The following is a 17,591-nucleotide window of genomic DNA, read 5'->3' on the forward strand; positions in this document are numbered from 1 at the left end:
ACGGACGTTGGTTGGCTTTCATGTTGCATAATTTTTTGTGCAAGAAGCTTTTTGGGGTAGAATTTTCGTCAAAATGGAGCCAGATATTGAAATGTAAATTACATGTAATGTGTATTTTAATCTGTTCTGTTGAAGCCCTTCAAGAAGTGCGAACTGCTGGCAGTTCTCGACAATTCCAGGAATCAAGAACCAGTCAAAATTATTGCCTGTCAATCATCCAATTTTTTAAGCACCTGAGTGACAAGGGCCTCAGTCTAAATACAATGATTGCCAACCAATCTGCCATGATAATCCCGTTATTATTAGAATTACTTTGCTCCGAAGCTTTTAAAACAATTGTCATTATCCATCAACTTTGACATTTGAATTTATTGTATTGCTCGCTTGCAAGGGTGCGAAAAAATATCTGCATTATGAAAACGTATGCCACGGCTGGGACCCGATGTTTAATTGTGCGCAAATATTGTAGAAAGGTTGCTTCATATTAATGCATCATAACCTGGTTGGCTGATAAATTGAGCCCAATTAACAGTCCACTATTCATGGGAAGGTCTTTATTAAAGTATTATGGTATGTTTTCTTAGTTAAAAATCATTGTTCTCAAATTCGTTCAATTGCAATCAAAGCATTTTAACATATATTCTAAACTTGGTCAAGTATGAATGAAAGTTTGCAAATATTTGCTAGGGGGGAAAAAGAAATACTCAACTAAGTCTTCATTCATTGTGCAGCATTTTTATGCCAGGTTGTAAAATTAATATCTCTGACAATAGCTATAGCAAATCTGTGTGAGATACTTGAATTATAACTGTTACCCCATGAAATTGTTGTAGACATTGTGCTTGAAATACGAGCGTCAGTAAGTGTAATTAATTTTTATCGCATTTTATTTTCCGCTGTTGTTCTGCTGTCCCACCAAACAATTGATACAGACCGATCATGCAAGCTTCATCAACTCGCAGCGGAGAGATATAATAAAATTCTGTCATTAATTTTTGCCGCTGATTTGGTTTTCTCTGCTGATTTGGTTTTCTCCTCTATTCTGCTATTCCCTAGATTTCCGTGTGGAAAAATGACCTTTGGATATTTCCATACAGTGATGAATGTGCAATTAATATTTCCCTGTCTCTCGCTTTCACGTACAGAGCAATTGTCACTGCTAGCTGTCTGTTCTCTTCCGCTTATTTACCGTTCCCGAGTAACATAGCTACCACAAGTTTGCCAGCTCGATTGAACAAGTCTAATTCATTTGAGCCGCGCTCTGTGAAAAAGGGGGTTAAATGTATGTTTGTAAAGTGTTGTTCCAGAATAGCCTGTGCAATTCTCACAGGCTTATCAGGAACAACACTTTCCCCTTTTATTATCCCCCGCCATAGGCGGAGGGATATTGTTATGGCGTTGTCCGTCCGTCCTTCCGTCTGTCCGGAGCCATATTTTGGAAGTGCTTTGGCGGATTTCGTTGAAACTTGGTATGAGTATAGATATGGATAAAAGGATGATGCACGCCAAATTTGCAATGTCCACCATCTGTTAAAAACGGAGTTCTGGGCCTTTGTATCTTGAAAAAATGCTTTTTTTTAGTGTCCGGAGCCATATCTGGGTAGTGCTTTGGCAGATTTCACTGAAACTTGGTATGAGAAAATATATGGATAAGAGGATGATGCTTGCCAAATGGCATTGTACACCATCTGTTAATAGTGGAGTTATGGCCCTTTGTGTCTTGAAAAAATGCTTTTTTGAGTGTCAAATATAACACTTTTGTGTCCAGAAGCATATTGGCTGGGGATATCAATTCAACGAATTTGCTTGTTGTATTTTTCGTATAAAGTAAGACTCTTTTATTGTATTATTTGTTTAAAGTATGTCTCTTCTTGACAAATATCCACTTTTAGCAGAAAATGTTGTCCCTGATTAGCCTGTGCAGACTTTACACTTAATGTGCATTCAACCCCCTTTTCACAAAGCAAGTCTGGAATGGTTCTGTAAAATATTCTGGTTATTTATAATGCAGCTTCATTGCCTGCCTCCTCATAGAGTTGTTGATATAAAAGCCTTCAAGTTTAATTTTATAAGGTTTTGACACATTTTCTTCCAAGATGGTGGCCCTTTTATGCGAAACCATTCTAGTTGAAATGGAACAAAAATTAATGAATTTGCACAGTTCTTGATATCATGCTGTGTCACATAGATGCGGTTTCTTTGGTGCTCCCTGGTTACATAAGGTCTGTTGTAATTCCATGCTTGTTGTGTCCTGTATGCATGGGAGCATTGTGGGTCGGTTCCGTAGTCAGTCGAGCATTGTGGGTCATTGTTCAGCGGGTATTCAGTCTCCACACTTCTACAGTGATGAGCTATCGCCGTTAATTTGTAACTTTTCCTCCATGCTGTCAGATCGGTTGATGGGCCGGAAAACCGAAAATGAAACCTCGTAAAACAATATAGATGAAGCTTGTGATTCAATTTAAAACATCACTGCATTATCAAGAGGTATAGAGCTTGGGACGGTTTGTTCAATTCAATTAAGATCTTTTTGGCATCCCTGTGGTTCTACCCTAACCAGTGGCCTAGATTTTTTGCCCAGTGATTGCGGTACATTTTTATTTCTGACCTTCGACTGCAGTTTCAAACCTATGAAAGGAAAGTTGGTGTTTTTTTGCCCCTACAGATGGCGTCCATGGTTACTGAAACGTGTGCTGCAAAATGCTGGTGCAAATACCGCAGACAGAAGGCATGTTGTTGTTGTACTTTGGCATTGGGATGGAAGTGATTTAAGTCAAAATAATGATTTGAGAAATACATTTAAAAGCTTATCACTTGTAAATGAATGGACCTTACCAAAAAAATTATTCCAATACTTGAAGCTTTATTTATAAGTTTAATAACTTGGCCCTGTTTGAATGCCTTAAAGAAAAACTTAAGTAAAATAAAAAAGAAATAATTATACATATGTACACATCTATTTAGATTGTTTTAATACATCCCATTTAATTTCAAAACTGTCACTTTGTGAACAAATACATTTGATTCCCACTCTGAGAACTGCCTGTGCACACTAAACTTCATGTGCAGTCTGCACAGGCTAATCAGAGTCAACAAAGTGTCATCCCTGATTAGCCATTGTAGATTCATTTTTTTTTTGGTTGATTTAATTCATAAATCAAGTGGAATTCAGGTCCATATCAAATACTATTTGGCACAAGCTGCTCTCAACCAATCAAAATCCTCTCCCTACTAGTCAATATTTTGTATTATTACGGCTGTCATCAGTGGTCAGTGAAAATGACCTCTTCATTTATTTCCTAAATCATATTTTCTGGCTGTAGACACCCTATTTCCTATGTTTCACGCATGAGTGATGACTGAATTTGTGTTCGATCATTAATGAAAGGATAGTTTCCCTATTTGGGAGTTTTTATTCCGATGGCTTTTAAGAGATTTAATGCCGTAATATTCAGAACTGATTGTGATTTTTTGTAAATTGAAATCTGCTTCAGAAGAGGTGCTTTTGAATAATAATCTGAGATGACATAATGGGTTACTGTAGTAGATGTTAGTAAACCTATTGCATATTGCTTATTTTATTGGCACTCCTCTGTGCTATTTTAGAACAGGGAATTTCTTTTGACATTTCAAGTCAAGAAATTGTTTAAAAAACAACTCACAATAAAAAACAATTTAAACTACAACAGAGCATGATTTTATTTTAATATAGATTAAGAAATGGGCATGCAAGTTTTTATTACCAAACGATGGAATTGATATTGTATTGCTTATCACTTTTTTTATCTTAATATGCATTGGGAAATATAATATGTTATCTTTTTCTAGTAGAACTGATAGTACAATTAATAATTCATGCACAGATAGAGCAGCATTTAGGGTTTTTATGCTTCAACGCCCTTTGTTCGCAAACAATTTTCATGATCACACTTCTCCCTAGATAGAGATATTGCTAGATCCACCCCCTTGATGAATTGTTACAGACATTTTCATAGCAGAGTCACTTCAACTTACTTCCGCTTGTCGCTTTGCGATTGAATTGAATCCACTGCATTATTTCACACCTTATTTTGCAATGTGTAATTTGACTGAAAAATTGTGAAAATGAGTGAATCCATTTAGAAAATTAGTGTCAAATATACGATATCGTGATCATTTTACAATCATTTAAACTGAATTATGTTGTTATTGTATTTAAGGTTTGCTTCAGATGTTCTTTATTCGAATATTTCTTTGAAAAGGCTGTTAATTTCATTAAGGTTTTTTTATTAACTTGTATTTTATATATAATAATCTTATTTCTCATTTTATATTGATTATTTTATGGTTAAACATTTTTATATTGATTCATTTTATGGTCTGAATTATTTCTTCCTTTGATAGTGATAAGATTTTCAGGTATGTCATTGTACAAAGGATTTTTTTAAAGGTATACAAAATTATAATCCCTCAACAGGGAACTTCAAAATTATTGCTAATATGTTTTTCTTTCCTTTGTACCTTTTTTCGTAACCATTTTCAAGGATCGTGAACATGTATAGGTGAAAGCAAATTGAAAACCTCAGGATGCTGGAAGTACGAAATGTCGCAGGCCATTTTTCTTTGATCGTACACCAGCGGTTATTAATTGTTCAAGGGTCATATGTGTCTTGCTGCTTGGTTCCTTACATCTTTACGAGTGTCACGCTGGGCCCAATATTTGCCCATCCTCGTTGATGCTGAGATGTTTGAAACACAGTTTTTGGGTGTCCTGGCTTTTCATTGATGTAAACTATCGCAGTACTTTTTCTGTGGATTTAATTTAAATATGATCTGATGATCTATTAGTCATTCTCTAAATTCAATTGAAATAAAAGTAATCAAATTAATAGTTATTTGATGTTGAATACAATTATATTTTTAATTTTAAGGCACTAATAATTATTTATAAATTACAAATTAGAGATTTTTTTTATAAAAAGCATTGCTATTTTGTTAAAACATAAAAAGCAAGGGTCATTGCCACAAATTAATCTGGACCACTGTGTACTTTCTTTTTTGTATTATACCATTTTAATGTTCATGTTGCTCAACAGGACGGGAAAGCAAAGGCCACAAAAAAGTGAAAACAAGAATTTTCAATAAAAAATTATATATATGGACCGTGCTCTGTGAAAAGGGGTTTCAATGTATAAGCGTTAAGTGTCGTCCCAGATTAGCATGTGCAGTCCGCACAGGCTAATCAGGGACGACATTTTGGGTTTTTATGATATTTTTCGTTTCAAGAAAATCTCATCTAAGCAAAAATCAAGTTTAGGCAGATAGTGTGAACCACACAGACCAATCTGGGATGACACTTTTTGAACAGGCATTTATCTCCTTTTTCACTGAGCACGGACCATAGCTATAACCAATATTTGTTTTTAAAAAGTCAGTTGAATATTTAAAGTATTCACACTAATAGTGAAACTTTCACCTTAAGGTTAGTTTACATCCTTTTACATATATTTTTATATGTCGATCTTTTTACTATGCCATTATACATACCCTCTGTTAGAACTTAAGACCAATTGAGTCGTGTTCTGAGCAAACTGGGCTTAATGCATGTGCGTAAAGTGTAGTCCCAGATTAGCCTGTGCAGTCCGCACAGGCTAATCAGGGATGACACTTTCCGCTTTTATGACATTTTTCGTTTAAATGAAGTCTCTTCTTAGCAAAAATCCAATTTTGGCGGAAAGTGTCGTCCCTGATTAGCCTTTGACAACTGCACAGGCTAATCTGGGACGACACTTTACGCACATGCATTATGCCCAGTTTTCACAGAACGCTGCTCAAATAGAAGAAGACTGTTTTCTCTATGTTAAAAACATTTTCTATTTTCAGAAGTCGACTGATATGTTGGCGAAAGTTCCAATCATTATGTTGTCCATCTCTTATAAAGGTGTCAAATTCATAGACGCCAAATCCAAGGTATGCAAAATACAGTAACAAAAGTAATCAAAACATAATTAATATAAATTTAAATCAATCATGCAATGACGCATATCAGAATAATTTCTTATTGTCATCACTCACTTTACATTGTTTCCTAATGATCATCATGCTCTGATGCTCATGTACTGACATTTCTATTAAAAACACTTGACCTGCCATCATGCAAAAATGGGTCTTATGCCATATAGCCGCTAGCGTACCTCCAGACCAACCATGTGTAATCACACATTCTGGTCAGGAGCTATGCTGTCTGTTATCATGTCATGCAAGGTTTCGTGGTCTTATTAATGGACAGGGTAGCTCCTGACCAGACTTCCCGGTTTCACGGCCTTGTCCGGAGCTACACTTGGCGCATTTGGCATAAGAACTGAGTTGACAATGTGCCACATGTATGGGCTGTGCTCTGTGACAACACTTTTCGCTCTTATGATATTTTTCGTTTCATGAAAGTCTCTTCTTAGCAAAAAGTTAGTTAAGGGCGGAAAGTTTCTCCCTGATTAGTATGTGCAGACTGCACAGGCACATCTGGGATGATACTTTATGCACATGCATTAAACACCCTTTTTTCACAGTGTGCAGCTTATATGTTATTTTATTCTTTCCTATCGTCATACCTGCATTAACAAAATCACATGCCTTTCAACTTTGCTGAATACATCAAATAGGCAGAGTAAAGTGTCATTGTTTTTTTTTTATGATGGCTTTTGATGTTTTAGTGTTGTTTGAGTATATATTTTTTACTCTGGAATGAAGACAAACAATCCATGTGTTTTGAGATATATATAATACAAGTTTCGAACACAGATATGTTCATTTGCTAAAATCTGTGTTTTTAAGATTTTATAAGCCATACTAAATAAATGCAACTGTATTAAACACTTACTATTCTCTGTACCTGTGACATCTCTACAAGAATTACGGAAACTTAAAAACTCTTTATTGTATTCAAATATGCTGATATTATATTTAAACATTTTTTTACTGATCTAATGGTTTAAGTGATGTTGAAAATGTCATCTCATTCATCTAAAAAAAACGTCTTGAAAGAAAAGGTGGTCAGTGAAAATGATCAAGCATATCTATAACAAGAACAGCATTAATTGTTATATCATTCATGATTTGTATTACAGGTGAATAAGGCAAATCATATTACAGACAGATCATTATTGACTCCATGTTTGTTGTTTTTGACAGAAAGTGATCTGCGACCATGAGATTGGGAACATTTTCTGCGCCTGTCAAGACTCCGACAATCTCAACTTTTTTGCGTACATCACCCGTGATATCCAGACAGTTCAGCACTACTGCCATGTGTTCAGTGTCAAGTCATCTGTAAGTATCCTTGATATCCAGACAGTTCAGCACTACTGCCATGTGTTCAATGTCAAGTCTTCTGTAAGTATCCTTGATATCCAGACAGTAAAGCACTACTGCCATGTGTTCATTGTCAACTCTTCTGTAAGTATCCATGATATCCAGACAGTTCAGTCCTACTGCCATGTGTTCAGTGTCAAGTAATCTGTAAGTATCCTTGATATCCAGACAGTTCAGCACTACCGCCATGTGTTCAGTTTCAAGTCATCTGTAAGTATCCTTGATATCCAGACAGTTCAGCACTACTGCCATGTGTTCAGTGTCAAGTAATCTGTAAGTATCCTTGATATCCAGACAGTTCAGCACTACTGCCATGTGTTCAGTTTCAAGTCATCTGTAAGTATCCTTGATATCCAGACAGTTCAGCACTACTGCCATGTGTTCAGTGTCAAGTCATCTGTAAGTATCCATGATATCCAGACAGTTCAGCACTACTGCCATGTGTTCATTGTCAAGTCTTCTGTAAGTATCCATGATATCCAGACAGTTCAGCACTACTGCCATGTGTTCAATGTCAAGTCTTCTGTAAGTATCCATGATATCCAGACAGTTCAGTACTACTTCCATGTGTTCAGTGTCAAGTGATCTGTAAGTATCCTTGATATCCGGACAGTTCAGCACTACTGCCATGTGTTCAGTGTGAAGTCATCTGTAAGTAGCCATGACATTAAGACAGTTCAGCACTAAGTACTGCCATGTGTTCAGTGTCAAGTCATCTGTAAGTATCCTTGATATCCAGACAGTTCAGCACAACTGCCATGTGTTCAGTGTCAAGTCATCTGTAAGTATCCTTGATATCCAGACAGTTCAGCACTACTGCCATTTGTTCAGTGTCAAGTCATCTGTAAGTATCCATGATATTCAGACAGTTCAGTACTACTGCCATGTGTTCAGTGTCAAGTCATCTGTAAGTATCCATGACATTTAGACAGTTCAGCACTACTGCCATGTGTTCAGTGTCAAGTCATCTGGTAGTATCTATGACATTTAGACAGTTCAGCACTAAGTACTGCCATGTGTACAGTGTCAAGTAATCTGTAAGTATCCATGATATCCAGACAGTTCAGCACTACTGCCATGTGTTCAGTGTCAAGTCATCTGTAAGTATCCATGATATCCAGACAGTTCAGCACTAAGTACTGCCATGTGTTCAGTGTCAAGTCATCTGTAAGTAGCCATGATATCCAGACAGTTCAGCACAACTGCCATGTGTTCAGTGTCAAGTCATCTGTAAGTATCCATGATATTCAGACAGTTCAGCACTACTTCCATGTGTTCAGTGTCAAGTCATCTGTAAGTATCCATGATATCCAGACAGTTCAGCACTAAGTACTGCCATGTGTTCAGTGTCAAGTCATCTGTAAGTATCCGTGATATCCAGACAGTTCAGCACTACTGCCATGTGTTCAGTGTCAAGTCATCTGTAAGTATCCATGATATCCAGACAGTTCAGCACTACTGCCATGTGTTCAGTGTCATGTCATCTGTAAGTATCCATGATATCCAGACAGTTCAGCACTAAGTACTGCCATATGTTCAGTGTAAAGTCATCTGTAACAACCCGTGATATCCAGACAGTTCAGCAGTACTGCCATGTGATCAGTGTCAAGTCATCTGTAAGTATCCATGATATCCAGACAGTTCAGCACTACTGCCATTTGTTCAGTATCAAGTCATCTGTAACTATCCGTGATATCTGGACAGTTCAGCACTACTGCCATTTGTTCAGTGTTAAGTCTTCTGTTAGTATCCATGATATCCAGACAGTTCAGCACTAAGTACTGCCATGTGTTCAGTGATAAGTCTTATGTAAGTATAACCTAAGTGTGTTTCTTTTTCAATTTGCCTTGCTCTTGGAAAAAGTGGCTTAATGCATGTGCTTAAAGTATTGTCCCAGATTAGCCTGTACAGTACATATAGGCTAATCAGGGACAACACTTTGCTCTTAAACTGGATTTTGACTAAGGAGGGACTGCCTTTAATAAAAAAATCCATTAAAGCTGAAAGTGATTAGCCTTAGCAAACTTCACAGTCTAATTTTGTACAACAATTTATGCACATGCGTTTAACACAGTTTTGCCAGAGAGATGCTTCATTGGAAATTAAGTCACCTAAACCTTTAATTGTTTTAAGTTGCTTTAAAATGTTATTAGTCTTAACGTGTTTGAAGCACTGAAACAGACAATAGGGGCTTATGTGTTGCAGCATTATGTAACCTCAACCTAAAGCACTGAATTTATGTATCGCATCATTAACATGATTTCTTTGACAATCTGCATGAAGTATTTAAATCATATTTATAACATGTTGGTGGTCTTAACTTAGCTTTAAATTTACATATTACATGAAAAGGATTCACAATCTTTCAAATTATTTAAGTAAAATGATATATTTTATGAATACAATGAACATGCAAAGAACACAATTGAGTAAAAAATTGCTCACAAAGTGACTTCTAACAGTTGGATATCAGTTGAACAGGCGAGACCAGACACAATGGCTTTAATGAATATTTAAAAGAAAGTGTCAAATTCTTAATCATAATGATATCATCTCGAATAGCCAAGTGGGATGAAGGAGAACTCAAATCTGAGCTTTCCCTCCAGCCATTCACTTATCAAGATTGATAAAACGAAATGCTATAATTTGTCACTAATTAACATAAATTTGGATGTGATTTTTTAATGATAGTGACCCTGGAAATACTCCTATTTGTCAGCCTCAGGCTTTGACAAATGTTTTATTGTTTGGTGGCAGTAACTGAAGGAAAGACGTTTGTCAAATGAGTCTGGTTCACGTAAAAATGGGCTTAATGCATGTGCGTCAAGCATCCTTCAAGATTAGCTTCTGCATCCTGCTTTCCACGTACACTTGATTTTTATGCTCCCCCAAAATTTATTTTTGGGGGAGCATATAGTTGCTGCTTCGTCTGTCCGTGTGTGTGTGTGTCCGTCCGTCAGTCCATCCGTGCACAATTTTTGTCCGGGCTATTTCTCAGCAACTAATGACTGGAATTCAATGAAACTGTATGGGAAGCTTCACTACCAAGAGGAGATGTGCATATTATCAGCGGGTTCTGGTCGGATGATTTTTCACAGAGCTATGGCCCTTTGATATTTTCTATAAACAAATTCTTGTCCCCCCAACTACTGTGCCCTCAAGACGTTTCTTTTTATCTGAATATATAGTGCAATATTGTGACAAAACAAAACTTTTGGGGAGCATCACCCGTCTTCAACGGTTTCTTGTTGTAAGAAGAGACTGTCTTAAAACAATAAAACGACATGAAAGCGGAAAGTCACTTTACGCACATGCATTAAGCCCAGAGAGAGGTTCAAACCTTGTGAGTTGCTGGAATTTGGAACAAGAATGTTGATAGAGAATATGAAATAAATGTTGTTACTTTGTAGTCACGTGTTTAAATCCAGCTATTTAACTCTAATACTAAAAGAACAAACTGTATTTGTAAACATTTAGTTTATAATAATTATCTATGAAATAGTTGATCATTGATAAAAACACATTTTTGGTACAAAATTTAAAATATAATATTAAAAAAAAACGGTTAAAAAATTATTGAAATTTGAATGAGTTCTTTTTAAAACTTAAAAGGACATAATTCGTGTTCTGTTTTGTTTGTAAAACCTTGAAATGAATAAGAATGTGTATGTAAAATAAATGGCGTTAACAACTCTGCATGACATATTTGTAAACATCAATTTGGCACGGGCCATTTCTGACCACAGACCATTAAAAATGTAACCATATATTTTTCACATTAGTGAACTCATCCATATGTCCATGTTTATTTTGAATCAGCAAAATATGTCACTTTGTTGTAGATAGGTTTCGGTTAGGTTTTCAAGGCGGAAAATCTGAGAAAATTGCTTTTGACATTTAATATGCAGTGTCCAGTTTATTGGAGCGGTCATCCAGCCAGTGGGTCAGTATGGTCAGTTTGACCACTTGCTCCCACCCACACGACAGTTGGTTATCACCGCACAATGATCTTGGCATACTAAGTGGCTTGGTGATAATGTTTTGATTGGCAAAATGGGTATGGTCCCCTTGACACTGGCTATTGCAAATTTGCAATAAAAATGGTTTGAAAACAATCCATTGTTTTATCTCAGGAAGTATAGTTTATTCATCGTTGAATTAAAAAAATATACACAAGATATTTGTTTGCTTTACGGGAAATCTAGTTTATCTCTTTTTCAGTAAAGAGAGACTATAAATATTGATTTTCTCAGTGGCAATTCAAGTTCAAAAGTTGGAGAAATTAAATATAATATTAACCTGTCATTTTATTGTTTAAGAAATCCACATGACAATTTATATAAACTATGTAACACAATACTGCATCAAAACCTTGACTTGTTTATTATATATTTTTCATTATTAAAAAAAAAAGTTTTTGAATGAAATGACCACACCTCATGTTTCCGGTTCACTCCCGATCTCAATACCCGATAATACTGACACGAGCCAGCGTGTCATGTTTCTATTGTACACTAGCTATAGAATAATATTTAGATTGGTTACATTGTGACCACTGGTATTTTGATTACATACACTGTGACCTTAGGGGCAAAGATTGAAATGATAGAGGTATGTGGTAGTTTTGATAATGATACAGAAAAATAATTACTTATAATGTTCATCCAGATGCTATATGAGAGACAGACCCATGAAAAATATTATTGTGTTCTATAATAAATCCCTTTTATTTGTATAGAAATATTAGTGAACGATATTTGAATCAAATTACAAATTAATTTGTTACAAAAATGGCCCAACTAAAAGACAGAATTTCAACAAAACCTTCTGTTGCATCTCATGGTGTTCTGCTGCATCTCAGGGTCATCTGTTGCATCTCATGGCATTCTGTTGCATCTCATGGTGTTAGGTTGCAACTCATGGTCTTCTGTTTTATCTCGTGGTCATCTTGTTGCATCTCATGGTCTTCTGTTTCATCTCATGGTATTCTGATGCATTTCATGGTGTCTGTTGCATCTTATAGTGTTTCTTTGCAACTTATGGTTTACTGTTGCATTTCATGGTTTTCTGTTGCAACTCATTGTCTTCTGTCGCATTTCAAGTCTTCTAATGTATCGTATTGTCTTATGTTGCAACTCAAAGTCTTCTGTTACATCGCACTGTCTTCTGTTACAACTGATTGTCTTCAGTTGCATATAATGGTCTTATGTTGCATCTCATGTTCTCTTGTTCCAACTTGTTGTCTTCTGTTGCATGTCATGGTCTTCTGTTGCAAATAATTGCCTTCTGTTGCAGCTCATTGTCTTCTGTTGCATCTAATGGTCTTCTGTTGCATGTCATTGTCTTCTGTTTATGTATCTCATGGTGTTCTGTTGTATATTGTTGTTTTCTTATGCATCTAATTGTCTTCTTATGCATCTTGTTGTCTTCTGTTGCATCTTGTTGTCTTCTGTTGAATCTTGTTGTCTTCTGTTGCATCTTATGGTCTTCTGTTGCATCTTATTGTCTTCTGTTGAATGTTATTGTCTTCTGTTGCATCTCAAAGTCAACTGTTGCATCTCAAAGTCTTTTGTCATTACTTAATGTCATCTGCTGTATCTCAAAGTTTACTTTTGCTTCTCAAAGTCTTCTGTTGCATCTCATTGTCTTCTGTTGCATCTAATTTTCTTCTGTTGCATCTCATTGTCTTCTCTTGCATCTTACTATCTTTTGTTGCATCTCATTATCTTCTGTTGCATCTCAAAGTCTACTGTTGCATCTCATGCTTTTCTGTTGCATCTCATTGTTTTCTGTTGCATCTCAGTGTCTTCTATTGCATCTCATGGTGCTCTGTTGTATCATATTGTTTTCTTTCTCATGGTCTTATGTTGCATGGCATTGTGTTGTTTTGTATCTTGTTGTTTTATTTTGCATCTCACTGTGTTCTGTTGCATCTCATGGTTTTCTGTTGAATCTGACAGTGTTCTCTCGTATCTTGTTGTTTTCTGTTGCTTCTCATTGATTTCTGTTGTGTCTTCTCTTGCATCTTATTTACTTTTGTTTCATCATATTGGCTTCTGTTTTATTTTATAATATTATATTGTACTTCTCGTAGTATAATGTTGGATAACATCTTGTATTGCTTGTCATTGTCTTCTTTTGCATCCCATTGTCTTCTGTTGCATGTTATGTTCATGTTGCTACACATGTTTGTCTATTTTATCTCATGGTCATTTGTTTCTTCCACGTTATCTCATGGCAATGTGTTGCCCTACATAACCATCTGTTGCAACACATGGACCTCAAATTCATCCTGTGTTATTCTGATTTTCCGTTGTATATTCATAGGCCATATTTCTCGCAATACAATATAACATTAGGCAGTTTTATATTTAAAAAATAATACTAGAAAGCAAATGCAAGTATTGCATGTTATGTTGCCAATTTTGGGTACTTACTGCAAGAATGTACTTGGTACAATGTACTTGTACTTTATCTACATTTTTGCCCAATACCTTGTGGTCGTATTTGTGGATTTGTGGTGTTAATATATTCCATACAACATAGAATAATTAATTCAAGGTAAAAAACCCTTCTGTGGAAGGCCACCAGAATAGCAAGACTGCTTATGAGTGATTATCATGCAGACAGATTGCGGAGGAAACCCCTGTCATTGTCACACGTGTGTCTGGGATAATGACACCTCAGTTACGCAAAATTAAGAGCCAGTAATTAGTCTTTGACCTTTCATAGATGTCGCAGGGTGGTCTGGGCTTAAGTTATGAGGCAGCTCTTTGTGATTTATATTTTACCTGCAGTCTGCTTGTCTCGCTAAATTCCTGAAGCTTACTGACCTGATTTAAAACATGAGTGTCAGTTTGGGAAAATGGGGCCTAATGCCTGTGTGTCAAGTGTTCTCCCACATTAGCCTGTGCTGTCCGCATAGACTGATCATGGAGGACACTTTCCACTTTTATTGTATTTAACATTTCAATAATGGCTCTACTAAGCAAAACTCTAGTCTAGGCGGAAAGCGGAAACATTACGCAGATGGATTAAGCCCTGTTTTCCCAGAGAGAGGTTTAAGTATACCACAGGAGTTGATGCAGAGCTAATGTAATGTTGTAACAGCTTGTTCTGGGACCTCACTGCTCTGATTTACTGGTGTACGATCGGCTAAAATATTACCACAAGTATGTAAATCACCCCCTTGAAGCAAAAGAGATTGAATAGAATTGCAGAACATTGTACATAATTTGAATCAAAATCATTTTTTCCATCCTGTTTCCTGCCATTTTTGCATTGACAAAAAAAGATATTAAATGTTTTTTTAATGTTCATTAATGTCTGATAATTTTTCAATTAAAGTAGTGTTATGACAATTATATCTTTGAGTCATTATGACCATATAGACTAATTTGCTAAAATTATTGTGCAGGATTAACATCTGAATAACATAAGCCCAGTCGTGCAAAAATGGGACTTATGTCAAATGTGGTATGGTTAGCCTCAGACCAGCCCATACAAGTACGCAGTCTGGTCAGGAGTTAACCTGTCTGCCATAAAGTCACTCAATGTTCCATGGTCTCATTAGAGGACAGTGTCCACCATAAAGTCACTCAATGTTAATTCAGGTCTCATTAGAGGACAGAGTAGCTCCTGACCAGACAGCGCAGACCCTGTCAGCCATTAAGTCACTCAATGGTCCATGGCCTCATTAGAGGACAGAGTAGCTCCTGACCAGACAGCGCAGACCCTGTCAGCCATTAGGTCACTCAATGTTCCATGGTCTCATTAGAGGACAGAGTAGCTCCTGACCAGACAGCACAGACCCTGTCCACCATTAAGGCACTCAATGTTCCATGGCCTCATTAGAGGACAGAGTAGCTCCTGACCAGACAGCGCAGACCCTGTCCGCCATTAAGTCACTCAATGTTCCATGGTCTCATAAGAGGACAGAGTAGCTCCTGAACAGACAGCGCAGACCCTGTCAGCCATTAAGTCACTCAATGTTCCATGGCCTCATTAGAGGACAGAGTAGCTCCTGACCAGACAGCGCAGACCCTGTCAGCCATTAAGTCACTCAATGTTCAATGGTCTCATTAGAGGAGAGAGTAGCTCCTGACCAGACAGTGCAGACCCTGTCTGCCATAAAGTCACTCAATGTTCCATGGTTTAATTAGAGGACAGAGTAGCTCCTGACCAGACAGCGCAGACCGTGTCAGCCATTAAGTCACTCAATGTTCAATGGCCTCATTAGAGGAGAGAGTAGCTCCTGACCCTACAGTGCAGACCCTGTCTGCCATTAAGTCACTCAATGTTCCATGGCCTCATAAGAGGACAGATTAGCTCTTGACCAGACAGCGCAGACCCTGTCCGCCATTAAGTCACTCAATGTTCCATGGTTTCATTAGAGGACAGAGTAGCTCCTGAAAAGACAGTGCAAACCCTGTCAGCCATTAAGTCACTCAATGTTCCATGGTCTCATTAGAGGACAGATTAGCTCCTGACCAGACAGCGCAGACCCTGTCAGCCATTAAGTCACTCAATATTCCTTGGCCTCATTAGAGGACAGAGTAGCTCCTGACCAGACAGCGCAGACCCTGTCAGCCATTAAGTCACTCAATGTTCAATGGCCTCATTAGAGGACAGAGTAGCTCCTGACCAGACAGTGCAGACCCTGTCAGCCATTTAGTCACTCAATGTTCGATTGCCTCTTTAGAGGACAGTTTTGTTCCTGACCAGACAGCGCAGACCCTGTCCGCCATTAAGTCACTCAATGTTCCATGGCCTCATAAGAGGACAGATTAGCTCCTGACCAGACAGCGCAGACCCTGTCCGCCATTAAGTCACTCAATGTTCCATGGTCTCATTAGAGGACACAGTTGCTCCTGACCACACCACACAGCCTGGATTGGAGATACTCGTGCCGCATTTGGCATAAGGTCTATTTTCGCATTATGCGGCTCATATATGATTACTGTTTATTGCATCTTGCTGAAGCAATTCTTGTGACCAGTGATTTCTTTGGATTCATATTATACAGTGTGTGCCTTTTGGATTGGGAAACATTACAGGTTAAACCATACATTGGGAAAAACGATACGCATTATTAATATGATTTTAAACAGTATTCAAATTGTTTATAAGTGAATGTTTAACTGCATTCTAAAGTGTAAGTTACAAAGTGTTACAGAATTATATCCCTGTATTATAAACTCAATAAATCAAATTAATAAGTTTATTGGAAAAATTCTGCATCTTTTGGTGAAAGTTTGGTAAGATTTTGGGGAAAATGTTTTATTTTTTGCTATTGGGAAGGAGTCTTCCCAAAGAGGTTGTAATTTTGGGCAAAAAATCACTTGTGACAGTGATGATGTGAACTTGAATCTTGTATTCAGCATAACTGAAAGATCCATATCCTATTTCCCCATCCACTTTCACACTTTGGTGTTGACAGCACTGACAAGAATGGCTAACAATACTGTGTGAAGGTAATGTAAAAGTTACTACAATAAAATGATAATTAAACGTATTCAAATATGTTTACCTTCACATTTCTGGGTTGATGTTGGATGTCATTGTTACCGTCGGTTACATAGAACGCTTTGCCAACTATGGAGAAAATACCAAACTGGTGAGCAGACATTATTCATTAAGTGGTGAAATCTTGTCATTGAAAACTTTCTGGCATTGGATTCAGAAAGATATAAGCAGCTTTCTGGAAAAATAGGGCTCAATATATGTGAATAAACCATTCCAGATTAGCCTGTGCAGTCTGCATATCTGGCTTACTGTGACAACACTTAGAGCAAATGCAAGGCTCATATGTATCAACATCATTTGTTCTTTAATTTTTTTGTTAGTACTTAAATCTTCATCTCATAAAAACTCTGCGGATGTCTTAACTTTGTGACAGTAGTTTTGTGATTTTTGTGTATGAAATAATTGTGCTAAATCTTAGTAATATCTAATTGGATGCAAATGTATATCTAAAGCTTAACGAAGCTGTGACATTTACCAGTAATAAGTCTGCATTTTATACTTACATCACATGGTCTTAATTATTTGGTGTAAACTACACCTATTGTTTAAAAACATTTATGTAAAATAAGTGGCTACAGACCGTATCATTAATGACAAAACCATGTTCAGAAGGTGCCTGCAATAGTTATTATTCCTGATAATAAATGTTTAACAATCATATAAATGTTTAAACAATCATATTTGATAAATGATAGCTGCAATTAAAACTTTTCGTATTC

General features: G+C 36.8%; 1 protein-coding gene across 3 annotated transcripts in view; it reads left to right on the plus strand.

Moving 5' to 3' along the window:
- The window catches only part of LOC127850649 (protein phosphatase 1 regulatory subunit 12A-like), a 190,419-nt gene that overhangs the window by 127,420 nt on the left and 45,408 nt on the right, over positions 1–17,591 (plus strand). For all 3 annotated transcript variants that reach the window (XM_052383821.1, XM_052383828.1, XM_052383837.1), the window contains 2 exons: positions 5,863–5,949; positions 7,168–7,305. In XM_052383821.1, the coding sequence (XP_052239781.1) occupies positions 5,863–5,949; positions 7,168–7,305 (225 nt within the window). The remainder of the gene's footprint in view (positions 1–5,862; positions 5,950–7,167; positions 7,306–17,591) is intronic.

The sequence above is a fragment of the Dreissena polymorpha genome, chromosome 1 (genome assembly GCF_020536995.1).
Source record: "Dreissena polymorpha isolate Duluth1 chromosome 1, UMN_Dpol_1.0, whole genome shotgun sequence".
Lineage (NCBI taxonomy): Eukaryota > Metazoa > Mollusca > Bivalvia > Myida > Dreissenidae > Dreissena > Dreissena polymorpha.